Source organism: Prosopis cineraria, unplaced genomic scaffold, assembly GCF_029017545.1.
Source record: "Prosopis cineraria cultivar Desert tree isolate PC_DT_omini unplaced genomic scaffold, ASM2901754v1 PC3, whole genome shotgun sequence".
Taxonomy (NCBI): Eukaryota; Viridiplantae; Streptophyta; class Magnoliopsida; order Fabales; family Fabaceae; genus Prosopis; species Prosopis cineraria.
Genome location: NW_026555334.1, coordinates 4281027 through 4300607, shown reverse-complemented (window position 1 = coordinate 4300607; position 19581 = coordinate 4281027). Strand labels below are relative to the sequence as shown.

Sequence of the window (19581 nt, the reverse complement as noted above, 5' to 3'; positions counted from 1 at the left end):
AAAAGTTTCAGCCAACAGAGTTGCTACTGTTTTAGCTAATGAGTGGAAGGATGAAAGTGACAAAGTCATGCCTGTCAAGCAATGGATGGAAGAGAGGAGAATTATGCATAAATCCCCAAATTTTAGCCTAATTTATCCAAAACATAAAAATAATTCTTCAATCTTTATAGGACAAGCCTCCAAAAACTTGATGTTAACTTTTATTCCTTAGGCAGAATAATTGTTTTTAAGCTCCTTTAATGAGATTTCTTCAAGTTTTTAGGTCCTTAGATGCAATTTTCCACGAAATTTAAGTATGTCCTTCCTTGTGTAGGCTGAGATGAGCAGGATGAAAGACAAATTAGCCATATCTGAGAGAACAGCAAAGGCAGAGGCACAGTTAAAGGTAAATATTTTAGTCCAACTATAGGTTGTAAAAGTCTCTTAAGCTGTGACATGATTTGATTGTTGTATCTTGCACGGTTTTCTCTGGCTAAAGACGGTTTTAGTTGCAATGATATATCCCTGACATTGTTCTTTTCTTCAGGATAAACTGAAGCTGAGACTAAAGACACTGGAAGAAGGAATGAAGAATGTCTCAAGTTACCCAAACACTGCAATTTCAGGGTCTCCAAAACCAGAAAAGTCTAACATCTTAGGTTTCCTAACAACTGGTGGTGCACTGAGAAAGAGATCCACATCACAACCAAGGGCATCTTCAATTGGAAGTTCTCTCTTTCATCATCATCAGCCAAACATCAAAATCAACACTGAGACTTGTAAAGCAAGATATGGTCCTGCAGAAAATGTGTTCATCAAGAAAGGCATATGGGCATCTTCAAGAAGTAAAGTTGCTGACAGTGGTGAGAAGGAAAATGAGACAGTAATCCAGGTGCACCACCACACGGACATAATGGATTTGAATGTTAATGGCAATAATAATGCTGATGAAAAGCCCAGCAAATGCAGTTGGAGGGGATGATAATGATGTGGTCTCAGGCTTTCTATATGATAAGCTTCAGAAAGAGGTCATCAGCTTGAGAAAGTCTTGTGAAGCTAAAGACAGTAATTTGCAGGCCAAAGATGAAGAAATTAAGGTAGCATCCTCCTTTTTCTCACGTAGGATTGGACTAAATTCACATTTGACTCGTAATTTTGTGAAAGTCTTCCTAGCCTATCAATATGTATGGCATATGATGAATCTTACCCTAAAAATTAGCTGTTGAAGTAGAAAAACCAACTTACTTAAATACCTAATTGAGCAGGTCATACTACTGAATGTGGGACTTAGTATCCATACTATCAAGTCTCCATTTGTATACATGTTGATCTTCTAAATTGTATGACCTATGGATGCTCAGATGCTCATGAAGAAGGTTGAGGCACTGAGCAAGGCCATGGAATTAGAGTGGAAGAAAATAAAAAGAGAAGCAGCTGCAAGGGAGAAAGAAGCTGCAATATCAAAGGCTGATGATAACAAGAAACGAAGAAGCTTGAGTTCATCCAAAAGGTAGTTTTCAGTGTTCCAAAACACAGCTGGTTGGTGTCAAATTTTTATGTATTATTTTCATTTTTTTTTTCCTTGAGACATATCTTGTCATTGTTATACAATTGCAGCAAAGCGACAAAAGACAGATGAATATTCTGGATTTGATTTGGATTTCTTAAGGAGATTGATCTATCAGCGATGTTTTCGGAATTTTATATATACACATACAGTATCAAAATTCAGTGAGGCTATTTCTTGAAATAAAGTTCCATCGAGATTGGTAAAGGGTAGTTTGGGGATGTGGCTATGTACATACATATAAGCGTTGTGTGTTTCTCTCTACATTCAGAATAATCCTTTAGTGCTTGATATTTGTGCTGATGACAACAATGTATCTGTATCTGTAAACATACTGTAACATGACTTAGAGCCATTTGTTTTAATTAAGAATTAATGATTTCTCAATCTGTAATACTGAAGGTGTATAAACAGGCTCTGATTAATGTATCTGAAAAACCAAAAAGATAAAGATGTAAATCTATTGAGTAATGTAGAAGTGAATGGATGAATTCTCACAGTAACATCACCAAAAGCATTAATGCTGCCGGTTAACAGTTGTGCAGCTCAGGAATGGTAGGCAAATGAACGTTGTTTTTGTCCAGGAAACTCTACTTCAGGATTGGAACATCTTTTTCTTTTCACTTAATAAAATTTATAATTGTTCCACTGTCATTACGCTCTTCACTTTCCTTGTCATCTTCTTCTTTCTTTTCTATCATTCCACAGGCAGATGGCATCAAAAATAGTGCTGAAGCTCTGAATTCTGCGTTCACTAGAGGATCCAGAATTTCTAGTTTGGAGACGAGATTACAGAGTGTATGCAATAATTGATAAAAAGTTACATTATATATACATGTCTGTGTGTGTGTGTGTGTAAAACGAACAATATTTCAACATGTTTATAATCAATTTTATAAATATACAAGTAATATATATATATATATATATATATATTTCTTAAGTTTTATTCATTGATTCTTTATCACATAAAAACGATCAATTATCATATCTTATAGCAAAATTTTCAGTAATTTCTAAAACGGAGGGTTAAACTTCTACTTGCCCCTTCAATAGCTGCCATTCATTGCCTCCATAATCAAGCATTCAAGCATTCTCTACAAAAAATGAGTTGTAACATTTCCGCAATGAACTGTAACCTCCCTCCCTATAATTCGTTTAAATTTTTGTAATTCTTCCGTTTAGATTTAAAGCTTTCTATAGGTGAACTTAATACTTCTTCAGTCTTTATATATAACGAATTTTCTAAAACATTTTTTGCCTCTAAATATAAAAGTTGTTAACATATTTTTTAATGAATAAGCCATTATACCTTTATTAAATTGAAAAGGAAAAAAAATACTTTTATTAATTTACTATGAAAAAAAGAGTTATTTTTTATTTACAATAATTAAGGTAAAATTAAAATATTGATATGCTTTTAATTAGATAAATAATCTTTATTCATTCATATGATTTGATTAAAAATTTTATATATAGAAACAAATGAAATATTTTAGTATAAATAGAATTCTAATGTCACATTTTGAAGGAAGCAAGATAAACAATTTCTCTTTCCAAAGGAGTGTTTTCCTCTCTTTCTCGAGTTTCTATATCAGTTTTAGTATGAGAGTAGGTTCCCAGATACGAGAAATGCTTGAAAATTTGTTGGAGTTCGATGATTTTGAAGTATACTAGAACCGTCATTGCCATTTAATTTCAAAACATCAACTTCCAAGCCTTTATTAGCCAAACAGGCATTGCAAACCTTAAACAGGAGTCAGTAGCTAGCGGGTGATGTCATGTGCCGTGGCACAATCATAGTTGCTTGATATGTCATGTCATTCCTGAAGTGTCCAATCAATGACACGCCAACCAACCAGAATATGCCACGTGTCATCCTGCCATGTTAATAGCCCGGCCAGCAAACTTTTGAAAATTACAAATTTCCTCGAGTCATTTGGATATTATATTTTGACCCATAAACTTTCTGAAATTACATTTGAGCCCTAAAAGTTTTCAGAATTTTATTTTGACCCTTATATTTTTCAGGGATTTCATTTTAGCCCCCGATATTTTATATAATTGCATTGTGGCTCTTGAATTTTTTGAAATTGCACTTCTGCCCCACTTTTTTTTTTTTTGAAATTTCCATTCTGCCTATATTTTTTTCTACTCCAAAGGTCCTAACATTGCAAACTAGTCCTAGTGGCTCTAAGCGTTAATTGCGAATCAAGATGTTACATGTCTGTGATCAAAGAATAGAATTTAATCTCTTCCCATCTTCAAGGCAGCAAAGTGTTTTTAATGAAGATCTTTTTCACTTGCATTTCCGTTTTTTCCCCCTTCTTAGAGTTGTTTTATTTCCCTTTTTAAGCTTCCCGTGAACCCCTTATTTTTGAGACCTCCTCTTAGAGCTTGAACTAGTATTGTGCATTTCTAGCTGTTTTTAATGAATTCATATTTGTTTTCTTTAGAGGAAAAAATATGCTCATGGCTAATCAAATAATAGAGCTAATTTATCTTGTTTTAATCAAATCCTTATATATAGTTTGATTCGTTAGACATAGTAATACTTGAATGTTAACATTATTAATGAATGATTAATCAAAATAAAAACACTTTTAAAGTTTATATGAAATTTGATTCAATATTTTCGGTAAAAAAATATAATTTAATCTGATTTAATACAATATTTTATATTTTTATTAATTTTTATAAAAATTCTATATGTATAAAATTTATTCAGAAAGATAATCTAATTATATAATATTGAGTTATGAAAATTTATGTAATTAATTCTAAAGTCATATAATCTCTTTATGAAAAATTTAGGAATTCCAATCTTCACAGATTAATAAATCTAACGGATTAAATTATAAGGCATCGATTAAAGAAAACAATTTTATTTTGAGGAAAGTAGAAGGACTTGGAAATTAATTTTGAAAAAAAAAAATATAATGAAAGATCCCAGAAAGACTTCTGGTATTAAAAAAAATAATTTTATTTGCTAATTTATTAATTCCTATTTGTTAGAGATTGTTTCAAAAAAAATAAATTTCTTATTGATATTCTCCCATTAATTTTCCCATTTATTTATCAAAATTACCGAATGTATACATCAGATATCAGTAAGAAGGAACAAATAAGAAGAAAAATGCAAATATAGGACAAAAGTGTAGCTACATTTATAGAAACGGTTTGATCACACAGATCAAAGACAGAATTATTCCAACCTCATCAATTATTAAATTATTACAACACTCTACTGAATTTCCATCTCAAAAGTTTCTCATATAATCGCAATAATAACTAAAAAGGATAAAAAGAAAGGAAAAAGAAAGAAAGAAAGAAAGAAAGAAAGAAAAGAAGAAACAATTAACGTATAAAAAAAATTAGGTGTATTGAGGCGGTGGCACTGGCATATCCTTAACGATGCCACATTTCAACACAAAATCTGGAAGGTTGTACTCATCTCTTAAAGATTTGTTTTCCGACAAATTGCTAATGTAGAACTGTTGTCCCAAGTAGCGGTTCTCTGCAATCTCCGACCTGAAGTTCCACATTCCTGCATTGTCGAATGTCAACAGTATCGCTGCCCATGACTTTGGAAACACTTGCACTGTGTGCCTGCTCAAAGCATCCAGAAGGTTATAGTTCTTCCTCTTCTCTACACTCCACTTCCCAGGCTCAATCCTGCAAATAATCCAACAATAAGACAAAGAACTTATCACTAGGTACGAGGAATCGTATATAAGTTCAATACGTGAAGAGAACGAAACACTAACGCGACCGCGAAGAAGGAATAGCCATCCAAGTTATAAGACTGGACGCTCTTCTCGTGATTCTCGATGATGATCTCAACGAACTCACGGAATGTGATGTTCATGACATTTGGGGCTTCAATGACATTTTCCAGATTTGCTGGTGGCTGATCAGGCATGATGTTATATTTGAACACCTTATCAGAAATTCCGTAGTATTCTGCAAGCTTCATTGGCGTTTCAGGCTCAACATGAGACACACCATTGATTGCATAGCGAAGCTTCCCTTGTCCCCTACTAACCGAATGAACCAACTTAACTGTACGATTGATCGGAATCTGACCATATTTGTATGAACCTTGAGGGTTAGGTCTAGCTGCACTAGCAGTTAGATTCCATCGGAAAGATCGAAACTGGTTCAGAGACCAAGCCCAACCTACTGGTGCTTCAGGTAGATCTGGTGAAGCTGGTCCTTTTCCATTTTCATAACGAATAATTCCTTTTCCCACAACAAGAGTCTTGGAGAATCGAGTCGAAGCAACAACGTAGTAATCTTTAGGTTCTTTATCAGCTGTCACGAGCACTGTAAGGCATTGACCTACATGGAGATCAAGTGAGTCGTACATGTTTTGAACAACGTGAGATCCTTCCATTTCCACGAGCTTCATGGGATGATTTTGGACTCTGAAGTTGAGTGAGTTCTTAATCCCTACATTGCAGACTCTGTATTTATATGTTTTGCCAGCTTTCATTGTGAATAATGGTTCATCCTTGCCATCACCTTTCGCTGATTTGCCATTGATCAGAACTCCATCTGGTCTCCCAATAGAGCGACCACTGTCCAAGAACTTTCTAAGAGTTGAATGGCTCTTTGTGTGCCAATCACCAATGAGGAAATCAAACTCACCTTCAGGATCTGGGTAAGGGACAGGAATCAACAGACGACTGAACACGCGAATTGGGCCAAACCCGCCGGCGGCACGGTGTAATCCCGTGGTGGGGAAGTAGAAGAAAGTTCCGATCTGGTCCTTGATCTGGAAATGATAGGTGAAGTTTGTGCCAGGTGGGATAGGGCATTGAGCTCCTGGTGTACCATCTTGCCATGAATTCTTCCTGTGTTGAACACCTTGCCAGGTTAAGAGAAATGGCTCGTCAAGCTTGTTGAAGACATTGACAACGAAATTGTTATTCGATGAACCATTAATGAGGGGTCCTGGGAATTTGCCGTTGATGAGAATAACTTGTTGTGGGACTCCCAGAGGAGAGAGAGTACCATAGGTGACTTCCCAAGTATAGAACACGTAAGGATCTTCACCATTAATCACTGAGAAAGATCCAGCCAAGAGGAAAACAAAAAACACGAACATCATCATCTTGGCTCGTGATAACCTACGGACAAAACAATAATTGACCCTCTTTTTTTGGGTTTTTCAATATGTGATTCGAATCACTTTTTCTGGTATAAAAAATGATATGCTTGTTGTATTGCTCCTATATACCCTCTTGCCTTTTTCTAAAGTGGAAGGAGGAGATTAATTCTTCCTGTTCTGAGAATTCGCATTTAGCCTTGAGTATATATACTAGGTTTGTTCTTGTAAAAAGATAGCAACTTTTCTAAACTTAACAGTAAGTTTCAACGACGTGAATCGCTCTCAATTTGAACCACAAATCTAATTTTAGGAAACTGTTAAAACGAAAACTACGCAGACATAAATTAATGAGCATCAGGCTTTGACAGAGGACTTGGTCTCACTTGTTAATTAAATTTAATTAATCTTTTAATTAAGGAAAGACAATAGTGAAAGTCTGAAACAGGCCTTGTAGGGTTATTAGATTTATTAAGTTAGCAAATTGTTCATCAGCTTGATAGCGTTGTTGACCGAAATGTAAACGAAAATTTTGATGACTTTCAGTAGTATTTATGGTGCGTGGGATTTAATTTCATTATTTTATTAAATACATTTTTTAAGATTAGTCTAGCTTGCTTGTATATTATTTAATATTAGGATAGAATATGTAATAATTTTTTATGACAATAATTATTGGGAATTATATGGTGAAAATAAGATAGAATTTTCTTTTGAAATTTTAATAAAATAATTCTGTGTTAAGGATATCTATTTTAAAGTCACTGCAGCCAACATAAATCAAATTATGAACCAAGGTGCAAAGTTAAATATTATATTCTTCATGGCTCCTAAGAAGATAATAATTGTGACTCCCTCCGTTTAAAAATAAAAGGTATTTTTTAAAGAGTTGGCTATTCAAAAATATAAGACATTTTTAATTTTTTTAAGGTGTAATCATACTTTTTTTTTCAAAAGTGCCCCTATTGATAGTGACTTTATATTTATTATAGAGTGTTTAATAAGGGTAAATATGAAAAGATAAGATTAGTTTGAAAGTAGATAACTATCTTATTGAAAGTAAAATTCAATTAAAAATGTCTTATATTTTTAAATGGAGGGAATACACATTATGATATGCATATCCTCTTCCAATTAGTATTCATGCTTATGAATTCCCATGATATATCAGGATATACATTTGGACTTGAATGTGCAAGAATATGGTTCAATTTAATATTACACTGCTGTCAAAAACAACAACAACAACAACAACAAGCCTTTATCCCACTAGGTGGGGTCGGCTACATGGATTGCAAGACGCCATTGTGCTCTATCATTTATTAAGCTTTTAGAAATATTATTAATTAAGAGATCACGTTCAACAACTTCCAAGAGTGTTCTCTTATGCCTTCCTCTACCTCTCTTAATCGGACTCAAAGTTATATGTTCCACTCTTCTCACTGGTGCCTCCCTTGGTCTTCTTTGTACATGCCCAAACCATCTCAACCGATTTTCTACCTCTCTTTGTACACTGCTGTCAAAAGTTGAAAGAAAATATTATATTAAAAATAAATTTAGAGTCTTATATGCTTGTGGACAAATAATTTGGGGATCAATTTACTATTTAATTACTTTATGAAATTAATGCAATAATTTAACAACATATAGTTATACTAATAGATAATAAATATTGAATAATCATGCAACAAAAAATATATAATATTTGTGAGTTACAAATTTCCCCCCACATTATTATTGTTGTATTTATGAAGTTGTTACATTACAATATTTAAAAATACGTGCAATTGTTTACCCAAAAAAAATGTGAAATTGATTGGGTCTAATTTCTAGTGAATGTTATAAAGGTCATGTTGTGGTTTGGATATTTTAAGAGGTTTTTTTTTTTTTTATTCACTCTACCGTTTTCCTTGTTTTTGAAATAGGCATGTTTTCTTTTTAAATTTATTTAAAAAATTTGTGTTTACTATCAAATGATATATATTTGTAATAAAAATATATCCTCAATAACAGGCAATAATTAATTATTTCGATTTTTATTTAATGTTTTTGCATACAAAGTTTAATGTTCCCACCTTCCAGAAGTGCTGCATGGACTGAGTCAAATTTAATGTTTTGCATTAATTGTATTAGTAATAAAGGTTGTTTGTGAACGAAATAAGTTTTCATGTTATAGTTTGTTGGCACCAGCGAGCTCCTCATGATTTGAACTAAAATGTATTTATCCAAGACTGTTTTATTTGAAATAAATCAGTGTAGCTGGGGATGCATATCTGTAAATTTATAATATAATATATATATATATATTATACCCATCATGCTGAGATTCAATTATTACAATTTTAAAATGTGAAATTAATAGGGCCTAATTAGTAAATGTTATAGATCAGCATTCTAGCATTTGATGTGATTTTGACCATCGTATAGATTACCATCTAATCATTGAATACATTTACTTTACAGAAAAAGAAGAACGAGAGTGTAAGGCCAAAGGTGTTGAATTCAGAATTATGTTCTATACATTTAATGGATCTGCCAGAGTTGGAATTTATTTGGAAGGCCCACACACAAATTATAAGCCTCCATAGACTTCAAGAAGTTAAATTGCGGAGATGCGAAAGATTAAGAAGTATCTACACTCTTGTCGCAATTACAAGCCTCCCAAAGTTGAACAAACTTGGAGTAAAAAGCATGCGATCAATGGGAGGGAGTATTTTGTGAAGAGTCACTTCGAAACCTTATTTCTTCTGCTTCTTTCATAGTTTGCTTCCCCAGCTTTGAGAGAATTGGTATATATGATTGCAAAAATGAAAAGGTTATTCTCTTATTCTCTAACATCTCATTGCTCTTCACTAAAAAAATAATTATAAATGATTGCTCTGAACTTGAGTGGGTTGTTCAAGGCTATGAAAGTGAACAAGTTATTGGTAATGATCGGAAACTATTTCTTAAATTGAATAAATTGGATCTCAAGAGGCTGCCAAAGTTGAGAGAGATTTATACAGGCTATGAATTCAATCACGTATCTGGTACTATGAGTATACAAAATTGTCCAAACATATATAACATCCCATTAGAATACAATGCCTCATCAAGTACCGGCCTTCACTCTTTCTAAATATGTAACCAAATATTATTTGAACACACTTTTATTTTTAATCAATGGCATATTTTGTGCATTACAATTTCTATCACTCGGTCAAATACCACACTTTGAAATTGCTTGTTTACGATAATTGCCCTCCCCCAAACTAATAAAAGGTGTTGTTTTACCAGTAAAATTTCCATTTTGATACACACATACACCCCCCCACCCCACTCATTTTTTAAGAGAAATTTGAATCATTCCCAAAAGGTTTTGGTGTTGTATTAATATTACACGTTCAAAAATTATATAATTCAAAATAATTAATTTTTCCATTTACAAATTTTTAACTCAGTATCCTCATCAATATAAATAGTTAGCTCTAGTTTAATCCACATTGTCTGATGACAATTTTAAAAAAATTCATAGAATAAATAAAGCTGTTAGCTTTTATTTTGTCTGTGTACCATGTCGATGTGATAGTTAAGCTGTTAATTTATTATTATTTTTTCAGACTTGGAGATCAAATCTAAAAGCTAGAGGATATAAGAGGGATAACGAGCTTTGGATCTTTTTCATTTACAGTTATGTTTCACCAGGTGGTGTATGTGAAGATGTCTTTGATTTGTGTCAGGCGGTCAGTGTATTGAAAATTATACAAAAACTAAAACAATGCATGAAAGATTGGATTTATCTTTACTTTTTTTTTTTTGAGCGAAATTAGATCTATCTTTACTGAAGTTGTGTTTCCTTGAGATGTGTTGGTGTTATGTAATTAAATTGAACATTGTGCCCAATATAATAGTTGCATGGCTTGTCAAGACTTCTTTATTTTATTTGAAATACTTTCTTGAGTGCAGAACGTACATTCATCACTTCTTAAATTAACTCTTTCGCACCAATTCTTGAACGTGGTGGAGAATCAATAATGTTGAAAGTGAAGACTTTTAACATAGGATTCTTGGACGTGGTGTAGAATCAATGATGTTGAAAGTGAAGACTTTTAACATTATGGAGCCTGTGTTAAAAGTGACTATAACTTGGAGTTAAAAAAGGGGCACGTCCAGCTCATATAAGCCTAAATTTTAAAGCTTGATTTTCTTGAAAATGCTTCCTTTTTTAGATCTAGCCTTTATTTAAAAGGCTCAAGCCCGTTTTAAAAAAAAATAAAAAATAAAATCATAGAATCAAAGTATGAGCTTAAGTCCAAGACATTGTTAGTTGCATCTTCTTCTTTGCCACCCACCAACGCTTGAGCTTGGTTGAATAATCACAGAATCAAAGCTTGAATTTGGCCCCTGTAATGATTTCATTTATTAGTTGCTCTCTAATCGGAGCTTTCATGTGCAACTCTTTAAAGGGTGACTTTGGTCCTGTAATAACATATATTTTATGAGGTGCATAGAATAATTTTAATACAACTCCCCACATTAACGTCAACAGCAAAATATAACATGACCTAGAATTTTTAACAAGCTAAACTAGGCATGTGAACTCCACTACAAACAACACAAGCTTAAACGGATGAAAGGCAACAAAGAGTAACCTTTGGTTGCTTTCGAATGAGAAGCTTCAGACAATCCAGCTTCTCTTCACAGAATTTCCTTAATTGATGATTCCACGGATGCTTCTCCAAAATGGTGTTGAAGCTTGCGTTCTCATCGACTTTAGAAATCATGAGCATGACATCCTCTCAAAAACTGAATTCTCTAAACTCTTATCAGACAGTCAAAATGTAACAGAGCAGCATCTTTATTTTTCTTTTGTGACATAGCACCATATAAAGCGGAAGAAATTAGCAGTGTGGCTCACCCATGGTCAGCTACAATGATATCTGTTTGGTGAAACAGCCATTCAATTGTCCAAGATAAACTTCTTCCTGAAAGATTTGCACAAACAGATTCTTATATGACTTAAATGATGAAGTTCCCGCCTTGGCAAACTTAACTACCTGAATAATGTAAACTCCAAACAACTAAGCAGAGACAGGGGCATAGCAGAGAATCAATCAATCAGATAGCGAATAATCAATTTTAACTAGAAGCAGTTGAGATCAGATTAGAATCAAAGAATTAGATAGAAGCGAGAGCAACTGAAGTCAAGATCGAGAACCATGACAGAGGCAAGAACGACCACCTACGGTTCTCTATCTAGAGGAGTCCTTCAAGAGACCGTCGCCGATATCCAGCTAGCCGAGAAGTGAGCATCATGAGGGAGAGACGCCGACAATCTGAAATCATGAGCGAGGGCCAAGGGGCGAGAGTACTGTGACTCCCTCGTCGAGATTGAGAGATTGAGATCCGACATTGTGAGGCCGAGAGGGGGAGAGGCTGAGTTGTAGAGATCGTGATTCATGAGGCCGAGAGCTAGAAGAAGGAGAGGCAGAGTCGCAAGTCCGAGATGAAGAGAGGAGAGGCTAAGATGAAGAGGAATCGCAACTCGCAAGCTGCAGTGTAGCTAAGGCTTTCTTTTCCTCTCCGCAACACTTATTTTTTGCAAGTTAATAATTTGATAAATTATTTTAATAATTTTAAACTCTTACTAAGGTAAAAAAAATTATAAAAATATTTTATAAATAATCTATCATAATAAAAAGAGTCTATCATGTTAGAAAGATTCAAACATAATAAATTTATTTTACCATGATAATTAAGAAAAATAGTTATTAAATATTTCAAATGTATATTCCTATTATAATTTCAAAATTATGGTCACATAAACAACAATTGAAAAACCATGCTTCTACGATAAATATCCAATTTGGGCCCAATTGCACTTTTTCAAATAATGGTTACCACCAAAAAACTATCACATAAGGGCATACTTGATCAAAATTTTACTTTACAAATACCCAAGGCCACGAGAGACAGACAACATTCTCTTGGCATATAAATACAATAATTTATAAATAAATTCCACATGTTCAATATATATATATATATATATATCCATCCTAGGTTGGCATAATATACATCATTAATGAAAATAAAGAGGCTGAATTAGAAAACTATATCTCATACATCGAATCATGCCTCAGGTACTCTCCGACCGAACTCACTCCTAAAAAATTAATAACCACGAGGAATAAAACTTAAAAGTTCAAATAACCAAATATTAATATGTAATATTGTACATGAAGCAGTTAATCATGCGATTGCTAAGTAGTCAAATAAAACAACAATTCAAACAATTATTTAATTATCATAACTATACCTTATATTTCTCCTCACACCATGCTCGGATGTCAAGTCACCCAGTCAAAGATGAGTTGAACCAACCTATAAGCCACACAATGGTTTCAATAAGAGCTTATCACATGGTAACTTAACCATATAAAAATTCCTACCAAACAATTTTCAATATACTCTGACTAGTCATGCATTTATAACAACTAAACAAAATCATTTGGCAAATTTTTATATCAACTAGACAATTTATCTCATGTTTTCAGCAATGCCAATATTCACAAAATAGTCATAATATACACTTAGCAATTATTTTCGAATGAAAATATTCATATATAATATTTCTCAACAAAAAATCAATATTTTTCAAATAACAAAACAAACACACAATTAACCACACACACACATACCATCATATATTAATAATGGTTATCTCGTATCTTATATAACACATTCCTCTGCACAACACTTCTTTCACCACTCTCCTGGGCAACACACTCTACACAATCATTTAATAATATATGTATAATACTAATTTCATAATACTAAATAATAATTTTATATTAAATTAATAAATAATTTAATTTAAAGAGTTAGAAAGTTTAGGCCTAATTTAGATATTAACACTAATTCAACCTTAGTGCCTCATTTAATTTTTTTTAAATTCCTTTCTGAAATTCCCATACCTCAATAGACTATACCTTAGTCTTAAATCAATCATAATATCAAAATTTCATCAATTTGTTTTCCAAAAATTCATTCAAAAATAAATTAAAAATTTAAAAATTACCCTCAAGCCTCAAATCATCATTTCATAGCCTCAAAAAAATTTATTTATATTCAAATATATATCTAATAATTAGAAACATATCCCAACATCTCATATCTAATATAAAATCAATTATATAGGTGTATAATTTAACTCAGATTCTCAAATCTAAGTTTTAATCTCAAAGAAATATTCTATAATATTTTTATACCTTCAACAATCTTAACATTTATTTTTGAATAATCATAATCTCATAGTAACTATCATATAAAAAAATTCTAATCAAAGAATTTTCTTTATACATCAAAATAATACTACTGTTAGATAGTTCTAAATAAGTAAAAGTATTTATGAAGAGACCTTGAAATATAAAATTCATTTTTCACACCTAAATAATCTAAAAATTTATAACCTTACTTGAATAAAATGAACAATGCTATGTAAAACTTGAAATGGAAAGAAGAAAAAGAGGAAGAAAACTGTGTGAAAAAATGAGAAGGAAAGGAGGATATTTATAATAGAAGTGGGTCTCACAGTCATTTTATTATTATTTTTTTTTCAAACTAAGGGAGCAATTTCAAACTCAGGAATCAAAAATTCCTAACCACTTTTCAGTGGCTTGACTTTCCTTATATATATATATATATATTAATTACATTATAATTTAAATAAACATCTTTTGTATGATTCTTAGCCTAAATTTAATTCATATTTGAATGCCTAGATATATGATTAACTTTAAATAACCTTGAATATAAATTTATTTATTCTAAACCTCAAAACAATATGAATTCTTAATTTTGAATACTCAACAAAAATTTAAATTTCACAATTTATTTATTATCTAAGGATCAGGATGTTACACAAAGAAAAAGTTTTTCAAACCCTAAATGATAAATTAACTAACCCCCTTTTACTTGTTTTGCCTGATTTTTCTAAAGTATTTGAAATTCAATGTGATGCTTTTGGGATTGGTATAGGTGCTATTTTAATGCAGGATTCTAAGCTCATGTCTTGCTTCAATGAAAAGCTACATGGTGTGGCTTTAAATTATTTCACCTATGACAAAGAGCTCTATGCTCTAAAGAGGGCCTTTGAAATGTGGCAACACTATTTATGGCTTAAATAATTTATCATTCATTCTAAAATTTCTAATCATGAACAAGAGACATGCTCACTGGATGGAGTTTATTGAGACCTTTAGTTATGTGATTAAGCATAAGCAAGGAAAAAAATGTCATTACCGATGCCTTATTTAAGAGGCATAACTACTTTGCTATTTGCATGCTCAATTACTTGGCTTTGAGATTTTAAAAGATCTTTATAAATTGATTTTGCTTTTGAAAATATTTGAAAATCTTGTGAAAGTTATGAATCTAGAAATTTCTTTATATTTGATGGATTTCTTTTAAAAAAAACAAATTGTGCATTTCTATTTGTTTTATGCATGAGTTCCTTACTAAGGAGGCACATGATAGTAGTTTGATGGGATACTTCGGTGTAGAGAAAACTTTGACTATTTTGTTTGATCATTTCTTTTGGCTTTATATGCGAAAAGATGTCATATATGTTTGTGATAAATGCATTAAATGTAGACAAGTAAAATCTAAGGTCCAATCTTATTAACTTTACTCTCCTTTACCTGTCCCCTCTCACCTTTGGGAACATATCTCTATGGATTTTATAATTGAATTGCCTAAATCTTCTACAGGAAAAGATTCCATATTTGTTGTTATGGATAGACTCTCTAAGAGAACACACTTTATTGCTTGTGCTAAAACTAATGATGCTATTAATAATGATGACTTATTCTTTAAGGAGATTGTTTGTTTTCATGGTTTACCTAAGACTATTGTGAGTGACAGGGATGTGAAGTTTCTTAGTCATTTCTGACAAACCCTATGGCATAAATTGGCAACTAAGTTACTTTTCTCTACTACTGTCCATCAACAACATGAGGTAGTCAACAGAACTATGACAACATTGCTAAGAGCAATAATTTAAAAAAATTTGAAGAATTAGGTGAAATGTTTATCTCAAATTAAATTTGCTTATAATAAGGTTGTTCATTCTTCTACTTCTTATTCTTTATTTGAAATTATTTATGGTTTCAATTCATTGTCTCCTATTGATATTTTCCCTTTGCCTTTTTTAAGTATGCTAACATTGATGGCAAGAGAAAAGATGAGTTTGTGTAAGACAATATGCTAAGGTTAGAGAAGACATAGAGTATAAGAATGACCAATATGCCAAGCAACTCAATAAAGGCAGGAAACATGTGATCTTTGAGCTTGAAGATTGGGTGTAGTTATATTTAAGAGAAGAGAGACTTCCTAGTCAAAGAAAATCCAAACTTGAAGCCTGAGGAGATGGACCTTTCTAAGTTTTAGAAAGAATCAATGATAATGCTTACAAGGTTGATTTACCTAGCTCTTATGTCAATATTAGTGTCACATTCAATGTTTCAAATTTATCTTTACATGATTCTATAGATTCGAGGACAAATCCTTTCTAACTGGGAGAAAATGATGGACCTCATGGCATGGATGACATGGCAATGAAGCTTGAGGATAACAAGCATGAGCATGCGGTATGAAAGGAGTCAAAGGCAAGGAGAAAGGAGCCTAACACTTTAAATTCAACGCGCCTAAGAACCCTTTACAATATGTTGGAGGCCTAATGATAAGAGCCTAAATTAAAGCCGTGAAGCAAGTCTTGTTCAATCTTGTGCAAGAAAGTCCAAGAGCTTGGAGAACATTGGGGCACACCTTTCAAGTCCAAAGGAAAGCATCTAAGCATGTATAATGTGTTTAAGATCTAAATCCATGAAGAGTTAAGCTTGAAAGGTGCAAACCCTTGCCTAATATAAGGAAGATTACAAGTAGAGCTTTTTGCAAGCAATGAGGCATGAAACCTTAGTAAAGAGGTCAAGGGTGGCATGATTTTGAGTTTCTTATTGATTGTCTCCTTAATTGCTTCCTAATTTGGTGGTCCTTTGACTTAACTTTCTTTCTTAAAGAGCAAGACTAGTCATAGTTTTCTATTTTGAGTTTAGTCAAATATTAAGATTAGTTATATTATTTTTTTAATTTTTTTAATTCCATAATTTTAGGATCACATCTCCTAAATTATGTGGCTAAATATTTTATCCTTTATTTTATATTATTTTTATTCCCTTCTTAGTATTACAAAATTAAAGTTTTATTTTTAGAAAATAGTCTTTATTATGAGCCTATATATATTAGGCTTGCTCCCTCTTGTAAAAAGGAAGAGAATGTTGGGTATGGCAACACACCCAAGAGGAGGGTAAAATAGGTGTTTAAGAAATTTTAGTTCTTTAAAAACCTTTTTCAATAAAATTGTGTGTAAGGGAAAGTTTGAGTAAATTTAAGTTTTAAACTGTTATTGTAAGAATATTAAAGTAATTTTCACAAGCTCAATATGTGTAAAATTAATTTCTAAGTGAAAGTTTAAGCAAGAGCATGTAGATATATCAAATTCAATTTTATATACTAATATATAGCATTAACTAAGGTTGCTGGAAATATAAAGTGATAAAGGAAGAGAGAGTGTAAATTATGATTTATCCTAGTTTAGCTTCACCACTTGAGCCTAAGTGTAGTCTCCAAGCAATCAGTTAAGATTTCTCCACTATAACACAAGTTTAAGTAGGTTCTTGCCACCTTAGTACAACCATAAGTTTAGTTCTGGCACTTGTAAGCCTTTATAGCAACTCACTTTACTAGCGAGCTTCTTTTCCTAAGAGGACAACTTTTCTTGATTACAAGAAAAATATTTCCCTCACCTTTACAATGATTTTGAATATGTGAATCACTCAGTCAAAACTCTCTCTAAGATCAATGATGAGTATAATAAAACTCTAATACCCAAATGATGAAAATATAGATGATGTTAGCTCAAGAACAATAATTTTCATATAATAAGAGTAATATGAACATGAATTTTATAGTTTGATGATTTTTGAGCTTAAATCACTTGTTAAAATAAGTTATATTTATAGCTTATGAAGTAAAATAAGTGTTGGAGACATAATATGAATGTTTATAGCCGTTACACAATGATTATAGCTATTGGTGACACTTTATGTGTGGAACAAAACTCATTCATGTGTGAAATAGCAATTTCACATGCACAAGTGACAAATCTTGCTTGAAACATGACAAATCATACTTGAAACGTCATGTGATATTGCATAGGTGATAAATCACACGTGGACAAAAGTGATTCACACTTGAATTGGATCACATAAGTTATTGAGTGAAAATAAGGCTTCTGGGTGATGTTTTACGCATGCATGGAAAGTGATTTATGCTTGAATTGCATACTAAAGCATTTTGAGGATATTTCACACATGTGTCCCTCTTTCATTCACGCATGATTTGAAGGGTTCTACTGTATAGAAATTTATAAGATTATAACTCTCTCAATACAACTCTAAATCTAACAAACTATATATCGTTGAAAATTTCTTGAAATCTAGTTTTCAATAAAAGAATTTTTACACTTAAAGTCAATGTAACTTTTGAGATATGATCAAAAGAGTGAATAAAGGTCAATTCTAAATGCTATGCAGAATCAATATCTCAACACTTGACTTCTAAAATTCATATCTTTCTTAATAGAACTTCATTTTGAATAAGTAAACTATCATTAAAAAGTTATTAGAGTCTATTTTCAAATGAGATATGTTTCTCATTAAAATGATCTATGTAGTGAGATAAATGATAAGAAATATGACCAAAGGTCAAATCTAATTCTTTGCACAAATAACACACACATCTTCTCTTAATTTTGTAATTATCAAAACATATGTTTCAACAAAAAAGTTAAATAAAATTATTCATTTTAGAATATATAACTTTTATGAGTCTTAGTACTTTATGGTGGCATTTCGTGTGAAAAACATACTTGATCAAAAGCATAATCAACTCTTGTAGTGTTTTTGAAGGATTGAGGTTCTAAGAAACAAGTGCTCTAAAGAATCTTTTCCTTAATCATTATCCTTTTGATTTTGTTTCATTTTTTTCTTTTTTTTTTCATAAATATCGTTCAATTTTTTTCTTGTATTTTTGTTGTATTTTATGATTCTATTCTTAAACTAACACGATTTTACTTTCGCATCTTCTGTCAAAATAGTTTAAGGATAAAAATACTCTTTAATCCTAAATAAATTCTAAATAATGTCATGTGGAAAGAAAATGCTATTTTGCAACAGTCAAATATCCGAAATTTCTGGATAATTTTCAATGAAGATTTATACTACTCATAACCAATTAGTGTATGAGCTTCGAACTATAAGTTTGAAGTAATGCATCAAGGAATGGAGGGGCGGAACCTGCATTCACATTTTGGGGGCTGGGGATTTTTAAAAGTAATATTTGTTGGTCTCTATTTTTAAATTGTTTTAAAATAATCTTACTATCTAAACGTAAGATAATAATTATATATAATTATAAAAAATTTTAAAATATTTAAATTAAAATCATATATTTAATATATTAGTTTTAAGAAATATAAAAAATATATAAGAAGTTTATATTTATAATGTACTTTTATATTTTTCTGTTAATTGATAATTTAAATAAAAGATTAGGATATTGGTCAAAAAAGGATTAGGATAAATCTTTAAGTTTTATAAAACATTAATTTAACTTTTTGATATATTTAACATACATGTGATAAATACTATATGCAATTTAAAGAATAAAAAATAAAGTTATTCAAGTTTTTTAATAAACTTATTTTATACCTTCTCCACAATATAGACATTGATAGCCACCTCATGATTTAAAAAATTTAGTTAAAACCTTATTATTCTAAAAATTTGTACATATTATTACTGTAAACCTTATTATTACTCTTATT

General features: G+C 31.5%; 1 protein-coding gene and 1 long non-coding RNA gene across 2 annotated transcripts; one reads left to right on the top strand and one right to left on the bottom strand.

Moving 5' to 3' along the window:
- Window positions 1–943: 943 nt before the first annotated feature.
- On the top strand, window positions 944–1940 carry LOC129306245 (uncharacterized). The gene is made up of 3 exons (XR_008592178.1): window positions 944–1076; window positions 1341–1489; window positions 1597–1940. It is a non-coding gene; the product is annotated as an uncharacterized LOC129306245 (long non-coding RNA).
- A 2751-nt stretch (window positions 1941–4691) lies between these two features.
- Window positions 4692–6820, bottom strand: LOC129306242 (L-ascorbate oxidase homolog). The gene is made up of 2 exons (XM_054946718.1): window positions 5314–6820; window positions 4692–5221 (listed from the first exon to the last, which is right to left on the bottom strand). Exons 1-2 carry the CDS (start codon window positions 6660–6662, stop codon window positions 4921–4923), a joined length of 1650 nt encoding a protein of 549 aa, XP_054802693.1. The 5' UTR covers window positions 6663–6820; the 3' UTR covers window positions 4692–4920.
- Between the last annotated feature and the right edge of the window lie 12761 nt (window positions 6821–19581).

Bases quoted from the DNA above. Each gene is read 5' to 3' on its own strand.
- LOC129306242 (XM_054946718.1), bottom strand. From the start codon at position 6,662: ATGATGATGTTCGTGTTTTTTGTTTTCCTCTTGGCTGGATCTTTCTCA. The intron at 5,222-5,313 runs GTTAGTGTTTCG...GATTATTTGCAG, and splicing joins TATTCCTTCTTCGCGGTCGC to GATTGAGCCTGGGAAGTGGA.